Source organism: Dermacentor variabilis, chromosome 7 (genome assembly GCF_050947875.1).
Source record: "Dermacentor variabilis isolate Ectoservices chromosome 7, ASM5094787v1, whole genome shotgun sequence".
NCBI lineage: Eukaryota > Metazoa > Arthropoda > Arachnida > Ixodida > Ixodidae > Dermacentor > Dermacentor variabilis.
Window position 1 is genome coordinate 68,061,338 of NC_134574.1, and position 27,424 is coordinate 68,088,761.

The window sequence follows — 27,424 nt, forward strand, 5'->3', positions numbered from 1 at the left end:
CAACACACGCTCATGATTTTACTTACTTCGCCACCCATCTTGGCCCATTCTAACCCGTCAGCCCCCACTGACCTTTGAACCGACGCCAGTTGAGATGATATAGGCGCTGTTCTCGCCCAACACTAACAAGGGCGAGAGCGCGTCATCGCCCATGCCAGTCACCCTTGCCAGTCGCCTTCTTTTCTCTTCAGAGTGGAAATTTTCAATCACCGAGCGCGCGCGTGCCTCGCACTAGTTTGGGCTGTCAGCAAATTTCGACCCTACTTGTTCGGCCGCACCTTTTCGGTCACCACAGACAACCATGCGCTTTGCTGTTTGTCTTGCCTCAAAGATCCGACTGGACGACTTGGTCGCTGGGCACTGAAACTGCAAGAACAAAACTTTGACGCCACTTACAAGTCTGGCAGACTGCAGCAGGATGCGCACTGCCTATCCCGTCATCCAGTGGATCCTCTAGACCTGTCGGCGCACGATGCGGACGCCTGTGCCTTCGCGATATTCGCGTGCCTTCGCGATATTCGATCTAACTGACATACGCTGCGAACAGGTCCTCGATGCGAATCAGTGATCAATTATCCATCGTCTACGACATCATCACTCTGCCCCGTCCCTACAATTATTCGTGCTTCATGACGGAACCTTATACCGACGCAACACCAGCTCCGATGGCGCAGTGCTTCTCCTGATTGTTCCCGAAACACTCCGTTCCACTGTTCTCGAACAGTTTCCTGACGCCCCAACCGCCGGACATCTCGGAGCAACTCGCACGTACGATTGCGTTCGGCGCCGGTTCTTCTGGCCAGGGCTTTACCACTCTGTGCGCCGGTACGTTGATGCTTGTGAGTCCTCCCAGCGCCACAAGTATCCGTCCTTGTCGCCAGTCGGCCTTCTTCAGCCCATAGACATTCCCTGTCTCCCGTTTTACCGCGTGGAGCTTGATTTCATCGGGCCATTCATAACATCTCTGACTGGGAACAAGCGACACCATACGCTATCACGCGGGCGCTACAGACAAGCTGTGCCACTAAAGTTTTCTCCTTTACGACGTTATTCTTCACCGCGGCGCTCCTCGACAGCCGCTGACCAAACGTAGTTGCTCGTTTCTGTCGCAAGTCTTCGACGACATCCTTCGTTAGTGTTCCATACGTCACAAGCTAACCACTGCCTACCATCTGCAAACCAATGGGCTTACCGAGCGCCTCAACCGCACGCTGACCACAACGTTCTCCATGTACGTTTTCTCAGACAACCGTGATTGAGACAGCACCTTGCCTTGTGTGACATTTAGCTACAACTCGTCATGCGATGACACCGCTGGCTTTTCCCGCTTTTATCTCTTGTTTGGCCGCCATCCCACATTGCCGTTCGAGACTCTTTTACCATCATCTGTGCACCCTGTTACAGACTACGCCAGCGATGCAGCTTGTCGGGCTGCAACGGCTCGCCACATGGCAAGGGATCGTCTTTATGCCTGCCAGCTAGCCCAGAAGGCCCGCTACGATCGCCATCACAGATTCGTTAAATACTCTCAGGGCTCTTTGGCCCTTCTCTGCACGAATTTACGCTACGTTGGCTTTTCATTCAACCTTCTTTCCCGCTACTCCGGGCCTTACAAGGTCCTACACCAGATCAGTGACGTCACGTACAAGATCGCTCCCTTAGATAGGCGATCATCTTCCGCGTCCGCCGCTAATATCGTGCACGTCTCGCGGCGGAGGCCTTATGTTGCCGGACACGATCCTACTGATTCTTAAGCGCAGAAACAGCGCCCTCGCCGGCGCGGCTTCACTGCATCAAGCATCCTGCCGAGCGTGGGAGAATGCGTCAGAAAGACGGTGAAGACGACGATCAGAGATGCGCTCGTGTTGTTGTCCAGCCATCTAGCCTGCAGCCGTCTCTCTCTGTTCATATTTTGTAAATACAATTTCCTATCCCATTTGGCTACTTTCATCCCCGTGGCAATATTGACGCCTTAGAGCTTATCAAGCACTAATATATCACTTAAGCTTCACTTAATATTTGCCTTTAGTGTCCCTTTAAAAACTTTGAGCTTGGCGCAAAGGCTGACTCTGCATATGTTATCAACTGCAGCGATGCAGCTGCATCCGGCCACAGCTTCCCACGCATCCGCAGGATGTCCTTCCTTTTAACTTCTCAGCGTTGATAACAACGTTGCCACTCTCCTTGTTGTCTCAACCGAATGGGCATTCGCGTTAAGGGCTGTTTATTGGGCGGACGCTGCTGTGTCTCTTTAGTGCCCAGCAAGAAAAAGCCTGCGACGTCCTCGAAGATTTCACTCGTAGTATGTGATTGGGAGCTCGGCATGTTGGAAAGAACGAAGTGCCACGTCTGTGTGCTTCTGAAGCCACCGAATAGCTCAGTTCCTTATGGCGAGGTGCATTTTCTGCGCTTTTCGGGAAATGTAAAAGAAGAATTGCGCCACGCCCGTGACACTGAAGACTTCAGCAAGGGGCATTAGTGCCGTAACACGAAGGCTTCATCTAAAGGACCAGGTGACGTTAGTAAATTGATGAGGTTTATTTTCGTACAAGTACCGAAAATGGGGCAGGTTTATTTTGGTAGGCTGGCGGCGTCATTAGTGATGCTGTTTTCCAAGAAATATAATCGCTGTGTACAACTGGTGCTCTGTTCGGCGCTGTGCAGGAATTAGCTGTGCCGAAACCATATCCACCTACTATGCCACGAACAAGCGGTGATTCCTATTCATTATCATGTGAAGCGTATTCTGCGATTAGTTGAACGGAAAGTGTTATGGAAATGTATCCGGGGTCCGCAACAGACTCATGCAATGAGCGAAAGCTGTGCTTAGTATTTATATTGGCATTCGCAATATATTTATCAGAGGCCTTTAGTCAAAAGGAAGCTAACACCCCATGCCCTGCCCTAACCCGCTGTTCGTGCTCGGTGTTTAAACGCGGTCCCAAAGTCAAATGTAAGGCCAGATTCGTAGGGAACGAATTAAATGACGACATGCAAAAGCTACAGGGCGTCTACATCAACAAGCTCTCCTTGGAGAACTTCAATATCACTGAGTTGCAAGCCTCGTGGTTTGCCACCAGCGTGATTTTGTCGCTACGCGTAATTAATTGCAGTTTACGCGACATCGGGGAAGCAGCCGCACGTGCTATGACGACCTTGTCATCTATGCGGCTGATTAAAAGTGAACTGCAAAGTGTTCCCCTTGGTTTGACTGCTGCAAAGCTTCTTCAAAAGCTCATCATATAGAGGAACCCCATCAAGCATCTTCAAGGAATGCTTACTTTTTCAAAACTGTGGTTACTGGATCTCAGCTTCAACGAAATACAGACAATCGACGAGGAATATCTGTACGGCTTACCCGAACTCCGCTATGTGACGTTGTCGTACAATAATATACACAAGCTACCGCCAAACCTTTTCATGAAAACAAGATTGCTGAAGAAAGTGGAACTTCAAGTTAACCGCATTTCTTCTATGGAAGGAGTGTTCAATGACCTGCCCCAATTAGAGGTGAGCCACTAGTCTCATATAAGGTTTTTTAGTTCATAAATGATTCGTGCTCTAGCAACATGCAGGTTTTAAAATATTATTGTAGCTGAACAATAAGAAATTCGTGTACAGTGGACAAAAAGATTTTAGAAAGCACAGGATGCGATAAAAAGCTTAATATGTCCCGAGCTACACAATGCCGCACCGTATTCGCACTTCCTGATTCTCCTAGTAAATGCAGTTCTGTGGGATTCCATACAATGCTGCTCCGACATTCTACTTTTTATTGGATCCCGTGGGCTGGAAGCTTTTGTTGTTAACCACGTCAAGCATTCGTGCATGAGTGCGGCCACACGCACGACGTTATAGACGAGTTTCAAAATTTTTCTTCATAACCTAGGCCTCACTGTTTGTACCACAAAATTTCGCATGAATATTTCCCTGGGACACACGCTAAGTCCATGCCGCGTGTCGATTAACATACTTCATGCATGACACGTAAAATGATAAGGCGAAAACCGTTTCAAAACTTGTGCCTGCAGAAAGCTAACAGTATGAGCTAATTCATGTCAAGAATATATATTAGTGGCCTGTAATCTTAAGGCGAACGAAGAAAGTGTTCAAATGCAGAAAATCATGGGTGGAATAGAAAAAATATCACGGCAGAATCCATCTCACTATGACTCTCGATGGTAATGCAATTAGCATTCAAGCAATGTAGTCATGCGCAATGCTGCTTAGGCCACATTTATTTAATTTCTGTATTATTTATTCTGAGACTTTCCTTGCTTCTGATATACACAGTCACATTACAATATATATGACTAAAGCTATTAAGTTTTGATACCGTAACTGAGAGTGCGTCTTGGTCATCGTAGACCTCACCTTCTGCAGAAGCGGCAAACTCACTACACAGCCAAATGTTACGGTGTTGTCATTACCCCTTTCCAGAAAGCATTGTCTCGATGATTCACGTGCGAAACAGAGGAAAAAAAAGAACAAAGCACTTACACGGCAACACTCATAAAGTTTGTGGAGAGGAAACTGTCACACAAGCGGGATGAAAGCGAGTGGAAGTGAGAATGGCTTCGCCAGCGTGAGTGATACGGTTTCTATCATGGAAACATGGATAATATCCATAGGTTGCGCGCGACGGAATCTCCACCTCGTGCCTTCAGGGAGAACTTCGTTCTCGCTGAGGTGACGGAGGACACTGTAGCGGCCGAAGTAGCGGCGCAGTAGCATTACCGACCGGCCGGATTAGTGAATAAGGGTCCATATCCAAATTTGATCACAGGGTTCGTAGAGTACTTAGCGACGGCAAGCGTTGTACCTCTGGGAGTCTATGGGTTGCCGATTGTGGATTCGCTCGCGTGCAAGCTTGCGAGCTTGCTCTGCGAGCCGGGTAAATTCCTCCGGGTAAATGGTAATGTCGTATTGTTCGCGGAAGACCATTATTTCCACCATGGTTGTTGACTCGCGGTCGTGGAGCAAACGGGAAGGAGTTAACCCAGTAGTTTCTTGAGCAGCAGTGTTGTATGCGAGTGTAACGCAAGGCAAAACATCGTCCCAGTCGTTGTATTCTCTGTCGACATACATGGAAACATGCCAGCGATTGTCTTATTTACCGTCTCTGTAAGGCCGTTGGTCTCAGGACGGTACGCAGTGCCGCGGCGATGAGCTGTACCACTAAGCTTCATGACATATTGCATCATCTGAGTTGTGAAATCTGTGCCACGATTTGTAATGACTACATCTGAAGCACCATACGAGAGGACTATATTGTAGATGGAAAAATGCGGAACGTCACTGGTAGTGGCTCACTGGAAGGCTCCAGTTTCGCAGTATCGCGTCAGGTAATCAGTAGCAACCACGATACGGCGGTTGCCAGCAAAAGACTTAAGGAATGACCCGAGCAAGACCATGCCGATTTGTACAAATTTGCGTGTGCGGTGAAACAGGCTTTAGAAAACCTACTGGGCACTGAACTGCAGTATTTCAGCGCAGGCAGTCGCGGCAAGTTTTCACGTAATGCTTGGCTCCCTCAGGAAGCTTAGGCCGTAGTAGCGTTGTCGAACTCGGTCCAAGGTACGTGCGAATCCCAAATAACCTGAAGAGGGCTCATCGTGGCAGGCGGACAGAATATCGGCAACCAGCACGGATGTAACGACAAGGAGATGTCCCATTCTTATTATACAAGACATTGTTGGGGGAAGAGAAGGAAGATGGTGAACGTGTAAATGTCCGTGGAGGATGCGAACTTTGGCCTTCAACATAGTCGATAAGTTGCCCGAGTTCTAAATCACGCCGCTGTGGCCAAGCAAAGTCAGGTATATTAACAGTGCAAAGGAAACGACCGTCATCATCAGTATCACTTGACACCGTTGCAAGTGGAGCATATGAAAGACAGTCAGCGTAAGTGTGCCTCTGGCCACACTTGTAGACGATTGTTGCATCAAATTTTTGAGGACAAAGGCTCCACCTGGCAAGACGTCCTGAAGGGTCTTTGAAATTCACTAGCCAACAAAGCGCATTATGGTCGGTAACCACTCTGAACGGACGAGGATATAAATATGGCCGAAACTTAGCTATCACACAGACAGCTAAGCATTCCTTTTCAGTGGTAGAGTAGTTAGTTTCTGCACAGATGAAAGTGCGGCTAGCGTAAGTGATACCACGTTCAACGCCATCTTGTTGCAGCATGAGGACTGCACCGAGGCCGATGTTGCAAGCATCAGTGTGCGGTTTAGTGTCGGCATCTGCATCAAAGTGTGCAAGTAAGGGCGTTGTCTGGGGGCACCGCTGAAGCACGGAGAAGGCCGCTCTCTGTTCCGGGCCGCAACCAAACGGGATTTCCTCCATTGCAAAAAGTGTGACGGGTTCTGTGATCTTGGAAATATTCTCCACAAAGCGTCTGTAGTATGAGCAGCGGCCCAAGAAGCGACGCACGTCACTTTTTTTGGCTGGTGGTGTAAATTCGGCAACACACATACTCTTTTCTGGGTCTGGCCAAACACCTTCATTAGTAACAACGTGGCCGAGGAACTTCAGTTCTGAATAACCAAAATCGCATTTCTGAGGCTGTAATGACAGGTCTGCAGATCTAATTGCAAAGAACACGAACTGAAATCACTGCAAGTGTTGTTCAAACTTCTGGGAAAAAACAATGACGTCGTCTTAGTGGGCGAGATGATTTCCACTTGAGACCTGAAAGCACGGTGTCCATCATCCTTTGAAAGATCGCGCGGGAGCTGATCATAATTCGAAAGGCAGCACCTTAAATTCGTACAGGCCATCAGGAGTTACGAAAGCAGTCTTTTCGCGATCTCGTCCATCAACTTCTAGCTGCCACTATCTGCTGCGTCAATCCATTGTGGACAAGTATCGGGCATGTCGAAGACGGTCTGGGGAGTCATCTATGCGAGGAAGACGGTATCCACCTTTTTTGTCACCCTGTTCAGTTCACGGTAATCCACACAAAACCGAAGAGTGCTGTCCTTCTTGAGAAGTACAACGAGAGACACCCATGGGCTGGTTGAGGGCTGAATTATGTCATCGTCTACCATTTGCTTCATTTGACAACGAATCGCGTCTTGCTCCTTTTGTGACTCGCAGTAGGCCTGCTTACGTACGGGACGTTCGGTCTGGTCTGTATAGGGTGCTTCGCGATGGGGGTCTGTGTTACTTTTGACGTGGATACGAAACAATCGTTTAACACGCATAAAATACTTTGTATTCGCTTTTTCTGTGGGGTTGAGAGCTCAGGATTTACATTGACTGCACTGACAGCCGCGGTGTCACTCTTGGCGGGTGCAGAAAGCTCGGTAAGCGCAAAACCTATTGCATCTGTAATATCTTCAAAGGGAGCAATGGCCGTTCGCTTTGCCACGTGTTGGTACGCGCCCCTGAAGTTCCTCACTAAAAGCTCAAACATTCGGCGGTTCTGTTGAATAATGCCGCGGGCGACACAGAATTGCCGAGCCAAGAACACCGACAGGTTTGCTTCAGCTATGCTGCTGTTATGGCCGTAGTCGCTTTCAATAGTTACGAACATACTAATTCACGACGGGAGTGTCACAGTGTCATAAACAACACGCAGTTCTGTCTTGCGCGAGTTACTATTTTGCAGCACCGCGGCACATTTATGGTAATCGTTATAATCAGCTCCATAAGATAACAGCATCGTGCTCGCGAAGGAAATATGTCCCAAGGGTCACTTTCAGCAATCACTCGCACAACACGGTAAACTAAGCAACTTACGTTGACTCGCGGATTTTGAGCCTGTCGGTGCATTTCGAAATCAGCGTCAAGAGATGACCACCTGCTGTCCGAAGGCTTGGTCCGTGCCATGGCATTGTGACCTTTCTCAGTTCAGCAGCTAGTTCGGCACTCAAAACCGAATAATCGGTGTCGGGGTCCATGAGAGCAGTGACCGGGTAAATGTAGACTTGAATGGAGATGTCTGCCAAAACATTTTTGTGGTCGACGGCATGCGGCGGTGAAAGAGAATCGTTGGTGGTCGGCTCCCGTATCGGGGTAGGAGGATGTTTTATTGATCCATCAAAAGCGGCCCCACCCCCCGAAGTTGCTGCTCCTAGTTTCCTCAGCGCGGGCTTGGAGACCTAACGAATCTGCGCCCAGTGCCATGAGCAACGCCAAATGTTGCCTAGGTAACGTAGAACGTCTAGGAGATGGAGAGCGGGACTCACGACGCGGAAGAGGTGGGGACTGGTGGCTCGCGAAGTACACTACAATAGCTCGGGGACACTCACCGTCACGGTGTCGACGAGCGTCTGGCGAAACCCAGGAAGGCCCACCTGGCGGTATGTGCTTCGCGGTATTCTCGATTGTAGTGGTCCTGCCAATCCTCAACATCCTCGAACGCGTCACCGCGAAAATCCACGGAGCAGACGGAGTGGTGGTCTCTCCACTCTGGCTGCTCGTTGAGCTGGTTGTCACGGTAGTACACTTTACTGAGAGAGGGTCCAATTCTGGTGGTAGCCCTAGCTTTCGCTGTCTGCGCCGAAGGTCAGCGTCGAAGGTGTTGCGACCTAAGTTGGGAGCTTCCTATCGGTCACAGTGCATGGAAGAGCTTATCCAGCGTCTCCAACAGTCTCGTTAGTATATATACGACAAGAACTATGAAGTTTATTCTGATGGAAAGAGACACTTCCTGTTCCCGTACCTTTGCTGAGAGTGCGTCGTCGTCGTTGTCGGCCTCAGCTTCCGCAGAAGCGGCAAACCCACTACACAAACAACTGTTATGCTCGTGGTAATATGATATACTTTGTTTCCGATATCAGTGAACCTTGCTATAGTACTCTCTTGCCAAAGTCGCCAATGGGCATGACGGCGTGACACTCGGACGATGCTCCGCCGACGGGGAAGAGATGAAGACCGCTTAGTTAAGATGGCGAGACGGCCATGGTGTAACAAGGACGGAATGACGATGCCGGAGTGAATACAATGGGATGAAGACGTATGTGGCGACGCTGCCGTGAGAGCGACGGTATGATGACAACCGGATCGCAAAACTGCAATGAAGGCAATGGCACAAGCACGACGGAGTGACGTCAACGCTACGACAACCGGTGCTTAAGGGCGATGGTCTTATGACGGTGCAATGACTACGATGGCGTGGAAACAGCGGCATATTGACGAATAAAGGACGACAACATGAATATTGTTACGCGCGCGTAACAATATTGAAGAAGCACGTAGACGGAACGATGACAGCGGGAGCACTTTAATGACGACGGCATTTCTGAATTCATGAGGTTCATAAAACGAAAGTGTGACGACGACTGCACGATGATAACGGTATGACGACGACTGTGTGACGAAGATGGAGTTATGACGACGGCATGCCGAGAGTCGGATGACGAAGTTAGAATGAGGATGACAGAACGACCACGACAGCATGACGACGACGGTGACTGCGAATCGTGACGATAACTGTTTGACGACGACACATTGAGAAATGGCTCGAGAAATGTATAACGACAACTGCGTGACGAGGTCCGTAGAAGGAAGCTCGTTTATGACGATGGCGTGATGACGAAGGCCGAACGGGAGGTTGATGGCGAAGCTGGAAGGATGAGGATGGTACGACCACGACGCCATGACGATGACGCTATAGTAACGGATGCACAGTAGCACCTGTCTGACGAAGACGCATTGCCCACGATGGCATGACAAGGGCGGTATATTCAGATCGAATTAGGGCAGGTTGATTACGATACAATGATAAAAAAATGATTGTCGTGGATTGAAAATCGAAGGCGGTGTGACGAAGACGGCAAGATGATAATGCTATCACGACGACAGCGAGAGAAGGATCGCATGGCGAGGATGAATTGAAAAAAGGCGGACGATGCTTTTGCAATGACGGCGACGGAACGACTGTGACAGCATCACGACGATTGGGTGACAACAAATGCAAGACGAATGCGTGCGACGACGGCGGCATGACAAGAATCAGTTCACAAAGCTGCGTTGACGATGATGCAGCTACCACGATAGTATCACGCCCATGAGCACCTAACTAGTGGGCCGTGCTAATACACAGATTGGAACACATGGTCGCCGTAAGAGCGTAACGACGACGGCACGATGACAGTCAGATCACAAAGATAGAGTGATCAATAAATATTAATGTGCACTAAAATATTGTCTGTCCCTATTCGCTGTCTAAATCACACCGTTCTCTGCCTGTCTCTGAACGTTACGCCAAAGATATTTAGTTCCACTGTCGTTTCGCGGTTCTCAGCTTCTTGTGAGGCTTCTTTGTTAACCTCGAAGTCCCTGCTCCGTTGTTAGTACGATTGGATAAATTGACTGCAAATAATTATTAGGTGCCTGTTGCGTTGGGCTGGTTAGTACTATACTGAACTTGAAAGCTAAAACTGAGATAAAAGGCACGGTGATGACGAGAGCAGACTAATCAGGTGCTGACTTACCAATTTTTGTTGCGTATCAATGTCAACGTATAGTAAATGTACAATGAGTACAAGGAGACAGCTCCCAGAAACTCCTCTGACAGTTGGCTAAATATGCGTCAGCATTGTTCTACTTGCTCACATCCATGGAGCCCGGTGTCATTATTAATGTTGCGAAACTTGATCCGACTAATACAAACGACAGCGCTGCGGCGACACCAAGGGCTGGCGACGGCGGCGCAAGGTGAATTGATGACTCAAGGAAACTGCTATAGGTGGTGGCGCCAGGCGCGCTATTGACGTTCCGATCATTGTAAGGCGTTATCACTCTTTAGCGCCTTATCCATCCGCGTTGAACCATTATGAACAGTGATCAACCGCACTCCGACAGTGGCTGCGTCTGGCACGGCTGCGAGAGCCGTATCTTGAGTATTGTCTGCGATGGCGACAGAGCGCGCCGACTTCTGACAGCCTCGTGTGCGGTGTGTTCCAGCCATTGAGTCCGTGTTTAAGGGAGACGTGCGGGCGCAAATCGTGAAAGCGATCTGCGAGGGGGGCTCATTGCAGCGAGTGCTGACAACTTCGTGCGCTCTGTGTTCTCGCCGCGTAGCTTGCGTTGAAGCGATAGGCAGCCCGAAGTCGAATTTATTCGATGCTTTGGGCGCTATCTTGAAAGCGATCGTCTTATGGCACGGACTCGTGTCTTTTTTTCGTTGGGTAAGCATAAAAGTCGTTACGCATTTAAAGCTAACAAACAGGTACATAGCATGACACCGTCAGCAGTGCTATGGCACGCACTATAGATGTCGTTGCGGTGTAGCGGTTTCGAAGGCATGCTCGCACATATTTCGTCACATTTATGGACGCTGAAGGCTTCAAAAGATTTGCGGTATGGTATTTGCCTAAAACTGCGAAATGAAAAAAAAACACACATTTACAGCTATATTTCTTGCTGAGTGAACAGTATGTTAAATGTAGGTTTACTAACTGCCCCACGTAAATAAAACATTATTCTAACGCATCCTTCTTTTCTAACTCGCCCGCACGAGGTGTAGGCCATGTGGCCATTGCCATATATTTGAAAATTTTTGTTGCCCTTGAGCAGTCCATGAAGGCTAAGAAAAAAGACCATCCGTCCAGTCACTGCACCCCCCCCCCCCCCAAACCTACCACTTTCGGGGCGCACCCATCATGTAAATTGATTCTTGGCAGTTTTGATGTAGTATGAATAAATAATTTTACAATCGGTTTCAGCTTGGAAGATCTCCGTCACACAAAGCATAGTGACCCAACCCGAAAGTAACCACCACCGAATGCAGCCGAGCGTGCATCTGGGATTCCGCGCAAAGCATTCACGAAAGACGGCATGCGGGTGAATTCAGAGAAAAAGCAAATCTATAAACCTGACAATATTTTCCAACGATATTTCATTCTTGTGACTGCACTTAGAAAACCCTGCTTGGGTTGGTCGAATGCTTACCGGGCTTTTGATGATCTGATAAATTGCAATGTCTGCCTCGGCAGAAATATAATCGAGACCTGCTTATATACGTATTGTGAGTGGCGGTACGGCAAGTAAACATTCAAATGCTGCTGGGACAGCTGTATTTGAATACTGATGGCTGAATACTGAATACTGATGGCCGGGACATATGAATGCTCCAAGCACGTGCACACGCAGACACACACATACGCACTCAAGCGCGGGCACACGCACACACTTTCAAAGACTGCGTATCGCAGAGAATTTTCCCAGTTTAATGCGATTAACATACGTTGCCTAGTTCAGGCGTTTTGAACCTATCTATCTATCTATCTATCTATCTATCTATCTATCTATCTATCTATCTATCTATCTATCTATCTATCTATCTATCTATCTATCTATCTATCTATCTATCTATCTATCTATCTATCTATCTATCTATCTATCTATCTATCTATCTATCTATCCTGACACACCTACCCCGAAGCCAAGTTGTCTACCAGCTTGCACCATTATAGTTATGTCCACGAGGTCGTGAGGCTGTCGTGGCCGTTCGATCTTCGTCATTCTTGCTTCGTATCCTCTCTCTCGTCACTATGTTGTCGTCACGCCTTCTACGACGACCTAGTGACCCAAGTTTTGCAATAGATTGGGCCACTAGGCATGTGACCGGGGTCCTGATGCCATCGTGGTCGCGCATTCTCGCTTTACAGTTTTTTCGCGCGACTCTCGTTATGTCCCCATCGTTGCAACAATTCTCGACGCCAGACATTCGCTGCCATACCGTCGTCGTGATACTGTTGTGTCCATTCTGTCCATCACTGCAGCTTCGTCATCCTAATCTCTTGAAGCGATTGTCGTTAGAGTCGTCATGATACAATAGTCGTAATGCCATCGTGGTCGTACGCTCGTTGTCATCCCATTATCCGCAAATCTCTGTCATTTCATCGTCAACTTTGTGTCGCCACCATACAGTCGTCGTGCTATATGCGTTGTTATGTTGTTGTCATGACGTGGTCCTGGTCGTTCCATGTTCGTCATTCTAGCGTCGTCATGTGACTCTTGTCACGCTATCGTCATCACACGGTCATCGTCATGCAATGCTTTCCTTGTGAAACTGCGTTTTTACCATCATGATTACTTCAGAAATGTAATCTCATTGTTGTCATGTAGTCGTCATGATAACGCCTTCGTAATTTTCTTGACGTCATTCTAGCGTATTCAAGCTTTCGTTATTCAATCATTATTATGTCGCCGTTGTTATGCCGACGTCTTGCTGCATCGTCGTCATGCAATTGTCTTCATGGCTGTGATCGTCACGCTGTCGTTTCGTCATCGTAATCACTGGAGAAACGTCATTGTATTGTTCTCGCGCCGTCGTCGTCCCACGGCCTTCGTCGTTTCATCGTCGTCATTCTTTTCATTCTGTTAATCACGAGGTCGGGGAATGGAATCCCGGCCACGGCGGCCGCATTTCTATGCGGGCGATTGGCGAAAACACCGGTGTACTTAGTTTAAGGTGAACGTCAAAGAAACCTAGGTGGTCCAAATTTCCGGAGTGCGCCACTACGGCGCACCTCACAATCAGATCGTGGCTTTGGAACATGAAACCCCATAGTTAATTTTAATTGTAATTCTAATTATTCTGGCGTATTCATGCTATCGTCATTCAGTTGTGGTTGTGCCTTGCTTCTAATGCCTTCGTCGTAAGACAGTCGCTGTGAGGCATTCGTCGTGCCGTTGCCGTCGTGGTCTCGCCCTCATTGGCATTGCAGCTTCGTCACCTCGTTGTCGCCATACTCTCGTCGCCATCCTATTTACCTCCTGCCGTCGTTGTCATGCTGTAGCCGTGAAATTATCGTCATCATTTCAGGATCGCTATCCCATGGACATCGCGATGCTGTCATCGCGTCGCTCTTTCTCTTTCCATTGACGTTATTCCGTTTTCGTTATTCAACAGTTGTCACTGCTTGGTCGTCGTACAGTCATATTTATGCCTTCATTCTCATGAGCTACCTTAGCAAGTCAGTTCTATGCCAAAGGCCGGTACTGAGGACAGTGTATGTCTCATATAGACGATACAACGGCAGCCTCAGAATGAACAATGCAGATTTTATATAAACATGACTTCCGCAATAAAGTTGTTGCTACATTGCATGAATGCTAGCCGCTTTACCGTTGACATTCATCATTAAATGGGATCTACCTTGATTTTTACGTTCACAAACCTATATTCTCTATTTACAGGTCCTTCTCCTCAACGAGAATAACATCAGTAATACGGAGAGCATAGCACGATCCATGTTGCCATATTTGAAAGAACTCATGCTTGGACAGAATTGTATAAATGTCATTACCAAGTTTTCATTCCGTATCTCTAAAATTCAACGTGTCGTCTTGAGCAATAACGTCGTGGCCGACATAATGCCTGGAGCTTTCAAGCTTCTCGACATGCTGACAAAGCTAGACCTAAAAAATAATAGTATTTCTTTCTTAAACGAATCCTATTTTCCACATGATTCGATTCTAGAACACATAGACTTCTCTATGAATAGGCTAACGACGCTTTCGAACGCATTCAATAGGACGCGAATGATTCAGGTAATGAAACTATCGTTCAACCAGATTCCAGACATCAGCTTTGCCTTCAGCGGTCTGAAAGAGCTCCGTGAGCTCTACCTGAGGGGCAATTTAATTTCTAGCATTCAGCACCGCACGTTTCAAGACAACATTCGCCTAATACACATAGACTTGGATTCAAACAATATCAGGTGGATTGCAAAGAACGCATTTGAAGGCCTTTTGTCTTTAAGAAGAGTGTACCTGAACAGAAACCTACTGCTTTCTCTCAACGGTTCAGTAAGAAATCTGCCGCAATTGCAATATCTGGGTGCTTCTTTCAACAAGATATCGAGCTTGGAAAAATGGGAGTTTGGCAATACCAGCGCTTTGACTGCCATTTATCTCGAGGCGAACAACATCACCAACGTGGAACGGGCTTTCATCGGTGTGACCGGCCTGCTTTCCTTGAACCTAGGCGATAATCAAGTGCAGCTCCTCCGAAGAAGTGACTTTGCGCTGGAAATTTCGGGCCCAGTGGCGGTGACTATTTACAGTTACGTACCTCCTTTGATTTCTTGGATCCTTTCCCTGAATATAGCCCACATTGTTCCACTAAATGATGCTTAGCTCTGATGATGCCGTCAAATCATTCCGGTACTGTTCCTCATAGCATTTATTCTGTGGTCCGAGCGCTGCTGCGCCTTCATTATCACACGGATCTGTACGCCTCGAGTAAATCGCGCATGGTGAAAACGTTATCAAACCTAGCGATTGCAATCCGTGCATTTAAGTGTGCACGCTGATACAGAGAGGTTGCAACTTCACGACAGACTACTACAGCCCGCCTAGTTCTTCGCGAAACTATTTTACAAGAAATGCGAAGCACTTTGTTTACCTATTTCTGCTGATAAGTTTGTAACCGCGGAGCCGTCGCTTACGAAGCGACGTTTGAAAGTTAGAACTCCTCACTTGTTTCTGATTCTTTCCTGATTTCTCTTTTCTAGACAACCCTTTGATCTGCGACTGTAGGTTGGCTTGGCTTATGAAAGCGGACAGTGAGATTTGGGCAAGAAGAACGGCAACCTGCGTGCAACCATGGTGGCTAAAAGGAAAGCAACTGCGCGAATTAGCGCAGGAAGATTTCATCAGGTGGGAGGATGGATGCGAGCCTGGATGTCATTGCAAATGCAATGGTGAATCTCTGGATAGGCGAGAAATTGATGTGAACTGCTCGTCGGCGACTATCGGCAGGATTCCGAAAGTGTTGCCGGAAGGCACGACACGACTGGACCTAAGCGGAAACCAACTGCGACACTTGGACGGCGCTGTCAAAAAAGCAGCTCCTCATCTCGAAGTGCTATTGCTGAACAACAATGCCTTGTCTGGTCTAAATGTGACCTCCATTCCAGAGAAAGTGCATTCCCTCGACTTACGCGGCAATAAGCTGAAACGTTTACCGTACTCGCTGGTGACACAACTGAACTTCACTTCCATCTGGCTGTCTGGGAACCGCTATGCCTGCGAGTGCGTGGACTACAGCTTCAGACAGTGGATTCAAGCTCATGGCGACGTGGTGAGAACTTTGACTTAGTGACTACTGCTACTTGGCATCAGCCATATGAGGTTTTTACTAGGTTTCTGAAAAGTCTCTCCAGTGGCATAATTATTATTCTATAAAGTGGGGATCCGGCTTTGGGTTTGATTTGTAGAACAAATTGTTCTACTTGTACACCTCTTTCTGCAGGCTGTGCTCATCATTTCCGCTATTTCTTGGAGTTTGAGCAGTTCTTCGTGCAAATTCATCGAATATTCTTAAGTAAGGATATGAGAGAAAATAGGTTTTGCAATATGCCACGTCACATATTGAGCAATATATTTTTTTTCGAAGCGATGCAGTGGATTCTGATGCGGTTGTAATATTGCGCTCATATTCGATAGGTTCGGGATGCGAGAAACATCGTTTGCGCAAGAAACTCCAACCTTCTCGTGTCTCAAAAAAAATTCGTTACATTGGGACAGAAAGACCTCTGCCCGGTCGCGATACCAAGAGGAGTGGTGTACCTCCTGCTGGTTTTCGGTAAGTGAGCTATGAGCTCCCAGAATGTTTCGACCTTTGTGTAGTCGCGTTGTGTGGTGAGCGAAGTGATCTTAAAAATCCCAGAAACATGGTGAAACAGAGGTAGTTCAATCATTGCGTTTGTTTTGTAATAGCTAGGTTGGAAACTGAACGTGAGTATTTCAATGCCCGATTGTGGCCGTACGACGTTAGCGCGTATTGCACCCTTGCGGGAGCAGTTGTTCGTAGGGGGCTTGAAAACGCGGCAGGATTTTCATAGTGTACCGGAACACGAAAGTGGATTGATTCAAAGAAGGGGGTTCGTCGGTTGGGCACATACTTTTCTGGGCCAAAGGCGCTGAGCGCGGGCTCTCTACAGAACAGTGAAAATGTAGTTCGTTGACTTAAAATGAACGTCAATTTATTATCTAAGGTAAAATTATAGAATATGCTGTCAAAGCACCAGAGCTAGAATTCAGCAGGCAAAAACGTAAACTTCCAGGAGGCATCGACTGGATATTGGGTAAACAAGAGGATGCACGGGCCAAAGCGCTTACTGGAGAGGCCGCTCAAATCTGTAGACTGCTCTGCGGTGAATACGTGAATGCCGAGGGTTGACAGCAAATGCGAAATAAGACACTAGAATCAACTCGGTTTCGCAAGTACGTGGCGGGAACTTGCGGATGCATTCTGAGGACGAAATTTACATTCTCTGATCAACGATTTCCGGTGATCGTTTGTTTAGCTGAGCTCTCATTACATGTGAGTTGCCTGCGACTGGATGAGGGTTGTCTACACCTTGGTTAAAGCAGCTTCACATTGCCACTCACGGGAGTCGAGAAGTGACGCGTCAACGTAGGTGCTCGGCGTATAACATGCACCAGGGAAAGGCCGTGTATAGGGTAGCGCTGTGGGTGAACTGGAAGAGAGCAACGGCGTCGTTGTCGCAATGAGGCAAAATGAGCGAAAAACTTTCATCAAGTAATGTCATTTTATCTTTCAATCGCAGAAATATTCAGACAGGCGTCGATGTTTGTTGACATAAGGACAGGACATCTCCATTCATGGCCCTGAACTGATACGCGGCATTGGCTGGTGCACAGGTCTCCTGGCGATCATATTGGCGCTGTTGGCCGGTTATCTACGCTACAAGCGGGCGCTGAAGATGTGGCTACATGGTCGTGGCATGTGTGGTTTGGCGTGGGCCTTCGCGGAGGACGAGCTGGACACGGATAAGCTGTTTGATGTGTTCGTGTCGTTCAGCAGCAAAGACGCGGACTGGATACACGAAGAAATCATTCCGGGACTGGAGGCCAATGGCTTCTCCTGCTGCACTTACGAGCGCAATTTCAAGGGCGGCTTCCTTCTGCAGGACATCATTCACGATGCTGTGGCGTGCTCACGGCGGACACTTCTTGTTCTCACCCAGTAAGTGGTTACTCGTTCACGTGCTTCTGACAACAGAGGATGTTAAAGTAAACCTGTGCTGATTGTCTGGGACGGAAGTTTTTTTTTGGTTGTGATAGAAGTGAATGTACTTGGTAGACACACTTGTGCTCTAAAGCTCGTGTACACGAGCTTTAGCGTACGACGAAGCATGTGTGCTGTCAGTGTGGACACGGTTTTTGTATAATTTAGCAAACACTTATTTTAATAGAAATAATTCAAGATAGCTGGCCATCCGTATTTTCGTGCCCGATTGTTCGCTTATCGCACACACGATAATGTGGGAGCTTGAGCGTTAAACTATGTACCACGATTAAGCATCGTATGCCTAAATTTTAGCATTTGCTGTCGTTCTGCCTTTGCTACCGGGGGTAACTTGACATACACCAGCACTACGCTACCTCGCGCAATTTGAAATATCATTTCAAATTCCTATATCTGATCGACTGTCTTGTTTATTCAGTATATAATTGCATAACAGACAAAACTGCGCCAGGTAGCAGGCCTTAGCCAGTGTAGCGGCCAAAAGAGCAAGTGACAGCAATGAGATGATATCCAGACTCTAAAACTACCTTGACTAGATACGTGTAGACGCGTAGCGTAGCTGTACACTTGCCATCTGCGCCAGCTAACATGCACCATGCTAAAGAAGTATAGTTTGATCGGCCTTCTGTTCTGATTAAACTAAATACATTGTTACCGACGTCCTGAAGAGGGCAAGAATAGTGTTTGCGTCGTTGTTAATATACAGGTAGTAATGGCTATTTCCGAAAGTCTTCCTAATTTATTCACAGTCGCAATGTCGATGCAAGGTTATGCTTAACACACATGTAGACTTGAGTTTCCGTAGTACTCGACGCGTAACCATTTGCGTAGGACTTTTTTCTCCTGCTAATGCAAAGCCTCAGAGAAAGGGCAAGCAGGTCCCCTGGACTTTGTTCATTGGTACCGTACATGTTGGAAGCAGATGTAACATTTAAACACAGGGAGAGAGTAAAGACAGGAGCGTAGGTCAATCGCACGCACTATGCAAGGTCGGGCACTCATGTCTGTTACCTTCAAGTACTGTGAAAGGGCTCATATGGCTTTCTGGGCTTAAGAACCGTAGGGGCCAGGTTTCCAGGACCTTCGCTTAGAGTAACGATGAAGAAGTTGTCGCAGTCAATTGTTTTCGTTCCACGGCGGCTTTCCTTTAGCCCTGAAAACAGAGCTGTGCTAAAGGAGTAGCCAGTCGTAAACAACTGATAGCGATCATTTCAAACGCGCTGCACAAACCTTCCATTGACATAGTAGCCACGAAGTTAACAGTCACAACGCGCCTTATTATTCATTACTTACTACTTTATTAATTAGACCAAGACATATAGGAAGTCCTTAAAGTCGTAGAGATGGTTTCATCGTCACAGAAGGCTTTATCTTCACAGAGCCCAGCAATGGACGTCAGCGTTCATAGGCAAACACAGATAGCGGAAAGTGACGACAAGCTGTGTGGCACGTACTCCAGGATGCGATAAGGAGTGTAGTGAGTCAAAAACTTGCTGCCGAAATTACTGTGAAATGTACGGTCTAGTACGACCCGTGGAAATGTCGCGTATCACTGGGACATTGCAGCCGGCCAGTAAGATATGTTCTAAGCGCAGAGAATCGTTTGCAATCCGGAGTATTTAAAGTTCACGGTCTGTGGCGTTGAGCGGTAGCGTGGTGGTCGAAGTCAATCCCGGGATGATTTCCTTGGCTTGCATTTACATGGATCCATGACAGAGCGTAAGCAAGAGATTATCGGCAACATTGATATGCCGAATATTGGTAGGGAAATCAGAGGTATATGCAAGCTAGCGAATTTCGCGGGGAGTGTGCGAGGAACTGTTAGAGGTAATAGTACAAACAAGTGGTTTGGGGTCAATGAGAATAAAGAACTGACGTCTTTGGATATCGTGACGAAAGCGGCAGACTACGAGGTACAGTGCTAGCAATTCGTGGTCTAATGGGCTGTAGCGGGTTTCTTGCCACGTCAGCTTCTTTGAATAGAATGACATAGGCTGCTATGTCTTGCCAACCAGCCGTCCAAACGTGGCGCCAACGGCTATGTCAGAGACGTCTACCAAAGCGGACATTGGAGCATGTGGTTGCCAGTGTGCCAGTAGAGTAGTAGTATCAAGGGCGTTCTCAGCAGAGATAAAATGAGATTCAGCAGCATTAGTTCATGATGTAGGCGTGCTGGCACGTGGTGTGCCAGAGAGTAGACTATGCAAAGGCTGGAAAATTGAAGCACAACCAGGAGTGAAACGGCGATAGTAACTGATGAGGCCGTGAAATGCCCGTAAGTGCTTGGCGGAAGATGGACGTGGAGAATCTTTAATGGCTCGAACACAGGATGGGACGGGCTGGATGCCATGCTCGTCTACTCGATGGCCCGCGATATCGATAAAAGCAACGCCAAACTCACTGTTCGAGATGTTTACGACCAGGCCATATTGATGGAGGTGTTCAAACAACTTACGTAGGTCAGATTCGTGTTCCGCAGCAGAGCGACTGAATACAAGAATGTCGTCTAAGCAGACGAATCAAGAAGTCAGGCCACGGAGTACATGATCGACGAATCGCTGAAATGTTTGAGAGACATTACGGAGGCCGATTGGCATGTGCAGGAATACGAACATGTCAAAAGGGGTAATCATTGTGGTTTTAGGAATGTCGGAAGGCTCGACAGGAATCTGGTGGTAGGCGTTTACTTGAGCCACCTATACTAAAGAAGTAGCAACCATGAAGCGATGTGGTGAAATCGTAGATTTGGGCTATAAAGTGCCTTCAAGGATCGTCACATTATTTGGGCTGCGTTGATCGCCACATGGCCGCCAACCACCCGTCTTCTCGGGCACCATATGTAAAGCAGATGACCAAAGGCTAGCCAAAGGACGAGTGAAAGCCAACTCGAGCATGTACTCGAATTCTTGCTTTGTAATTTTCAGACGGTCTGGTGAGGTCGGGCGTACACTGGTGGTACATTAGTCAGAATGTGGTGCGTGACGTTGTGCACTATTAGATAATCTGGCGAGAGTGGTTCGAACAGCCCTAGAAATTCCATAAGCATGGTGGACCACGGTTTCGGTACGCGGGTGTGTGCTTGTACGAGACGCAAAGGTGGTGCAGACTAGTGATACCTTGCACGCACAAGTTTGTTAAAGAGTCAAGAAGGCAGCAGTTGGGAAGGTCGACGAGAAGGTTGAACTTGCGCAGAAAGTGAGCACCGATCATCGGCCGGCAGATGTCGGCGATGGTTTATAGCCATCGAAAAGGGCGTCACAGAAAAAGCTTAAGAGTAATAGATTTCTGGCCACAAAATTTATTGGTGGAACAGTTTACGGCAGTGAGAAAAGACGTGTCATGGCGATGTCTCCTGCAGTCTTGAAAAGTAGAAGGAATGACACAAATTTCCGCACCAGTATCTACAAGCCAGCGAACTTTCGTGAAACGCTCAGTGACGTAGAAAAACGGCTTGATGTGGGGCCAGTAGCGCTAGTCGTCATCTGTGACTGGCCCGACCGTTTCCCTGAAAGCTACAAGGCTGACGGCGTTGCTGTGCGCGAGCGCCATATCTGTCTTGATTCCAACAAATAAAGAGAAACGGAGGGCGTTCATGTTTTTGTGATGCGAGCGATACCACTGCTGATGTTATTTGCAGGAAAGCGTAAGGCAGCCAACTGGTTAGTTAGTTCCTCTACTTGCGCAACAAGGTGCGTGCTTTAACTTTCGGGCTCGTCAAAGTGCTACTGTAACTAGGGTTGTGTCGCAACTGGTGCATTACAACTGTCAACAGCGGATATCACAGGATTGAAAGCATTCATAATCTGGTTTACCATCGTCGCTAAGGCCTCGCCAGACGTGGTAGTAGGTGAGGCACATCAAATCATGAGTACATGGTTCGGTAGACGCTGCAAGAAGAGCGCCTGAAGGATTTTCGAGTTTGCTGGTGTCGGGCTGGTTCCTAGGAGCTGTGTCATGCGGTCAAGCAGCTCAGTCAGTTTTCTGTCACCAAGTTCCTCCGAGGAGAGGAGCTGTTGAATCCGTCGCTATTCAGAGTCGGTCGTGCGCCATAGTAACTCCCGCTTAAGGGTGGCGTAGTGATCATCGGGCGGAGGAGCTTGCGAAATGTCACGGACTGCCGTGGTCGGATTAAGCGCGCTCACGAAGTTGTCCTACTTGGCCGACTGAGATGTGACTCGGTGACGGCGAAACTGCGCCTCGATGTGGACGAACCAGCGTTCACAGTCCGAGGGCCAGAAATCGGGAAGTTTCAGTGTGGCGACGGAAGACATTCCATTTTCTTCGAGACGTCATTGCTCGGATAGTGGTTCCATCGCGTCGAGAAGAATCTTGGTAGACGTATACAGTGTGATGTGGTATCACGTCCGGGTCACCAACTTGTAAGAACAAGAGGCCCACAAGGAATCTCCCTTTATATATCAGGTGACTTCGTTGATCTGCGGCTACCACCTTCGAGCCTATGTGCCTTATGACGCTAGTTCAGTCTCTTGCTTCTTCCATCGCGGGTATCTATGAGTACTGTCCACAACACTTTATCAACATGGCTCATTTTAGCTGGGACACCATGTATGACAGACGGCGAGCGAGGATAATAGGGTAAGGCAAGGATCTCGATTCTCAGCTGACACCACGCGATGCAAAATGACAATGAATATAAGGAAAGGCCAGGAGAAATGAACGGTTTCCGAAAATTAAAATGTAGAAATGATGAGATAAAAGGAAATAGCATGTGAAAAGGCAACTTGACGCATGTGGGACGCAAACTCACATTGCTTGCATTATGTATTTGATCCTCGAGCAACCACGGCGGCCATCTTGCTATCCTGAATTCAGGGGCGTCTGTTTGTACATACTAGACTTATCCAGGAAATCTGAGCGGCATAGTTACGGCGAGGGTAGCGTATGCGGAAGGTCCTCTGAACAGCAGGCGCCCCGTAATACTTGTCCTGAAGCGCAGGCGACTGGCCAATATAACTTCTTATGCTATTTTTGGCATAAATGCTGCCGAAACCAAGAACCTCGCCTTTCAATGAACCATAAGAATAGGAGATATCGAGAGGTGCAATGTTTTAGTTAGTATCAATCACAAGAATTGCGCAAGATATCAAGGGAAGGAAAACACCGGCATACAGTGCGATTCTTCAGGTGCACTGGCCTGAGTGACAGTTTCTGCTTCTAGTGTGCAGCAAGGTTCATTCACTCTTTCCCTTTTGGTGGGTAGCAACAGGAAGGCTTGTCTTTCTGACCCGAAAGCCTTTCCTCCAATTTCTTTCTCTTTTCCTTAACTCATTTAGGCAAAGTTACTTGCGCTTATCAGGTTGACTGGAATTCTGCCAAATGAAATACATAATAAATTCCATCAGACTCCATTCCACTGGTTTTATTCCAATGCACAGGGAATCATTGCTCCATTATCGCTGTTTGCCAGTGGTCTCATAACAAAGCCACAGCCCATAAATATCAGTTCCTGTTTCCACAGATATTCCTTCGCCTTACTCAATGGCCGATATTAGGGTTTTGGTGACTTGCGATAGAGATTGCGTTACGTATTTTTGCTCATCTGCCATTTGGACTTGTATAAAGATGTACATGTGACATCGTGTCGTCCAGATGAGCGACGCTTTCTAGATGTGTTTGCGCCTGCTTGCTGCTGGTCAGTTTAACGCTAGAGTGCAATAAATAGTGAAAACGAATTTGAGAAACTAATGGTTTGCGTCCGGTGTCGCAGGAACTTCTTGGCGAGTGACTGGTGCCGCTTGGAGTTGCGGTTGGCACACCAGCGTGCTCTGCAGGACAACGTCAATCGGCTTGTCATTGTCCTTGTGGACGCGCTGGTGCCTGGTGCACTTGATGAAGACCTGCGGCTGTACGTGCGTGCAGCGAACTACCTGCGTTGGGGTGAGCCGAACTTCTGGGACAGGCTGCTGCACTCGCTTCCAACGAAAGAAGCTGAAAGAAAGCTCATCATCGAGGGAGTGCCATCGCAGCTTCCCGCAAACGGCACTGGCGACATCGAGCTTGAATAGCTTTTTAGATGCAACCATAGAATTAAGAAAGAGAATAGAAGGAAACCCCACACAGTACAAATTAATGCAGCATCACTTTTACCATCGCGAATACTCATGAGCCAAAATCATCAGGGCCGCGCATCTGCATGTCACGCTATCCATGACGCACGCGCTCTCGTTCTGGATTCGGCTTGCCGCAGCCGCCGCTAAGTATTCAGCCTTAGCCCTTTTTCATATACAAATTTAGGGATTATGGTACATTGCTTGAGCCGCCGTAACGAATTCCTACTATGGTGCTCAAGTATACGGCGCCGTTCGCCGAGGAGGCCGCTGCCATGAATCCTCGGCAGTTCCACCCGCCGCTTCCATTGTTTCCGCATAGAGGGCTGCTCGAACAGCTCTGCATCATCGTGGAGCTAAGTGGGGTGAGTGCATAAACGGTGAAACACGCCATCCTTGTGAACACACGCGCGTGCAAAATTCATCTAGTTTTCGTCGTCCCATCCGGGCCCTACGACGATCTGTGCCTTGTGGTGCTGGACTATTACGGATCCCGGTACCTCCCACTTCCAGAGATCGACCATAGGGTACCACATCTGCCGCCACCAACTCCTTCGCCGTCCATCGCCTCAGGTCTAGAACCGACCGCCTCTCGTCTTGAGCCGTGGCGCTACGTTGAGCCGCAGTGGTTTCCTTTGGCTAATGCCGTATTGATGGAGGCATGCGCTACTCCGCAGGCCTTCGCCCCTGCCTCTCGCGCACCGAGTGTGTAGTAAAAGCCCGCGCACCCTTTTTACGTCCGGGGTGCTCCTAATCACAGGTGCTTTCCATGTATACTGCTTTCTAGCCACCACCGATAGTCAGCGACAGCAGTGAGACCGCAGACCCAGAGTGAGCTCCTGCGCCGCCGTTGCTTATGCCTACTGCCGTGCTTATGCCTGCACACCACCCGAGATCCAAAGCTACTGGAAGTTGTGGCTCGGACTAAGGTAGTGCTGGTGCCACCAATGCGACCCTCGCGTCAACCTTCTATCCATTCCATGGTCTGGCACCACTCCATCAAAAAGAAAGCTTTGCGCTACTGTATAGTAGTGTCTTGCGTGCAACCGCAGGCACGCATAGATTGTGCCTGTGCTTGTGTCGCCTTACTTCTGCTGTCCGTATATGTACGGCTCGGTCCGTTTCAGAACAACATGTCGGCTTCGCCAGATCGCGCACAGAGTCGTCATAGTCGCTCGCATGCTGTGTCTTTAAACTTTGAAACCCACGTACAAGCTCAATTGAATGTGAAAGGAACAAAAACAAGAAGCAAAGCTTTCAGTTTATTTTCCTTATAATTAATTACCACAAGAAAGAATAGTACAAGCAATCACACATTTGCCTGAAACCACCCCAAAAATTGCGTTTTTCTATGAGATTTCCTTGGGATCTTCCGTACGAGAATTTCCCTAGTTGCTTGGTAACTTCCAATATGTCGTGGTAATTCACTTTTCTAATTTGCAACGCTCACATCACTATCAGTTATATACGAAATAAATAAATGCCCGCTTTGCCAGTAGAAGCTGTCAGCCTAAAGCTATTTATCTCCATAGAAGATTCCGATTGTCACGTGATTTGTGGGACGTGTTGATAGCTTTATCTTATTTGATGCCTTTTAATGAGTACTCGTGCACATGTCTCATGCTGCTGTTTGGTGTGGCTGTTCTCGTGCTTCGAACAATTTCAAGTCGCTTTTCGTGGCTTTTCGGTCGGATGCCCCTGTGCAAGTATTGTCACGAGAATAAATAAACTTCATTCCTGCACCTCCTATGTGACTGGTGTTGTTACTTGTCATAGATACAATCTCTGGAGGGTGCACTGCACTTGCAGCCTGATTCGAGTTTACAGCTGGGGAGCATCGTTGGCTCGTGGACGCGCTTGACCCATATTGCATGGTGCCAAAATGCTGCGGATATTTAAGGTAAGTTTGCAAGTCGGCGTGCACAGTAAGCGCTGGCGACCAGTGCACGGGCATAATGCCAGTTAATGCCATGGTGAATAAAAGCGTATTGCCGGGAGCGTCGGTTCTAGACGATAACTCTGGTGGAACGGGGAATAGCCAGCAGCTTCAAGACGGGAAGCGCAGTAAATAAAATAATGCAATATAGACAAAACTCATATTGATGGTGGTTGGTTGAAAACGTACTTTGATAGCATGCCTGTAAGGCTTCTGCTCAAGCGATCACTAAAGTCGTTCGTTCGTAGATAGTAGGAAGTGTTAAGTGTATGCTGTGTAGAGCGGACATGCATGATGCCATCAATGAATTTTGACAAAAAGCGTACGCCCATGCTCTGCGAGTGTTTGACATTAACAGATACCAATGTGGGAGAAGTCCGCTAAATCAGTTGTGCAACTGGTAGGAATGGCGCGTGCTATAGCGTTGTGAGCCTCAAAATCTGCAGTGACAGCACCGGACTAGTTCTCCGATGAATATTATGTATGTGTAGTACGATGTGTATTATGTATTATATGTTCTCCGAGGTCTAAGCCGACATAACAAAGGTTTCGCCGTGATGCTGACTGGCTGCAGGCAACCATCCTGGAGCCGGGATGGCTTCTTGCGAAGTTAATTAACGTAGCTCGCAAGCAGTGATACGAAGTGGTATAACGCGTATGACACGAGTAGAAAAGCAGTGCCGTACTATAAGTTCGAAAGACGCCGAGGTGTCCCGGTCCCGCAGCTGGTGTGTTCGTTAGTTCTCTTGGAACGGCTTTAATAAAGCAGATCGCTCTCTTATTTAATAAAGCAAATAGCTCTCCAGAAGCGTTTCGCTATTATGTAACACGACAATAATAGTAGATGGTTTCTACACAAATTTTAATGCTACTAGCATTCTTAGGATACTTCAGGTACCCTTCGGTGTCTGTCTGTCTGTCTGTCTGTCTGTCTGTCTGTCTGTCTGTCTGTCTGTCTGTCTGTCTGTCTGTCTGTCTGTCTGTCTGTCTGTCTGTCTGTCTGTCTGTCTGTCTGTCTGTCTGTCTGTCTGTCTGTCTGTCTGTCTGTCTGTCTGTCTGTCTGTCTGTCTGTCTGTCTGTCTGTCTGTCTGTCTGTCTGTCTGTCTGTCTGTCTGTCTGTCTGTCTGTCTGTCTGTCTGTCTGTCTGTCTGTCTGTCTGTCTGTCTGTCTGTCTGTCTGTCTGTCTGTCTGTCTGTCTGTCTGTCTGTCTGTCTGTCTGTCTGTCTGTCTGTCTGTCTGTCTGTCTGTCTGTCTGTCTGTCTGTCTGTCTGTCTGTCTGTCTGTCTGTCTGTCTGTCTGTCTGTCTGTCTGTCTGTCTGTCTGTCTGTCTGTCTGTCTGTCTGTCTGTCTGTCTGTCTGTCTGTCTGTCTGTCTGTCTGTCTGTCTGTCTGTCTGTCT

The 27,424-nt window shown here is 47.9% G+C and overlaps 1 protein-coding gene across 6 annotated transcripts; it reads left to right on the forward strand.

Moving 5' to 3' along the window:
* Positions 1-2,225: 2,225 nt before the first annotated feature.
* LOC142587499 (protein toll-like) lies at positions 2,226-25,837 on the forward strand. 6 transcript variants are annotated; one of them, XM_075698557.1, is made up of 6 exons: positions 2,226-3,510; positions 14,161-15,028; positions 15,480-16,048; positions 16,414-16,552; positions 17,635-17,959; positions 23,751-25,837. In XM_075698557.1, exons 1-6 carry the CDS (start codon positions 3,274-3,276, stop codon positions 24,046-24,048), a joined length of 2,436 nt encoding a protein of 811 aa, XP_075554672.1. In that variant the 5' UTR covers positions 2,226-3,273; the 3' UTR covers positions 24,049-25,837. The 6 variants fall into 6 exon arrangements, with proteins under 6 accessions (XP_075554672.1, XP_075554676.1, XP_075554677.1 ...); XM_075698561.1 differs by lacking the exon at positions 14,161-15,028 and having other exon boundaries at positions 2,226-2,579; positions 2,665-2,713; XM_075698562.1 differs by lacking the exon at positions 14,161-15,028.
* Positions 25,838-27,424: the final 1,587 nt, after the last annotated feature.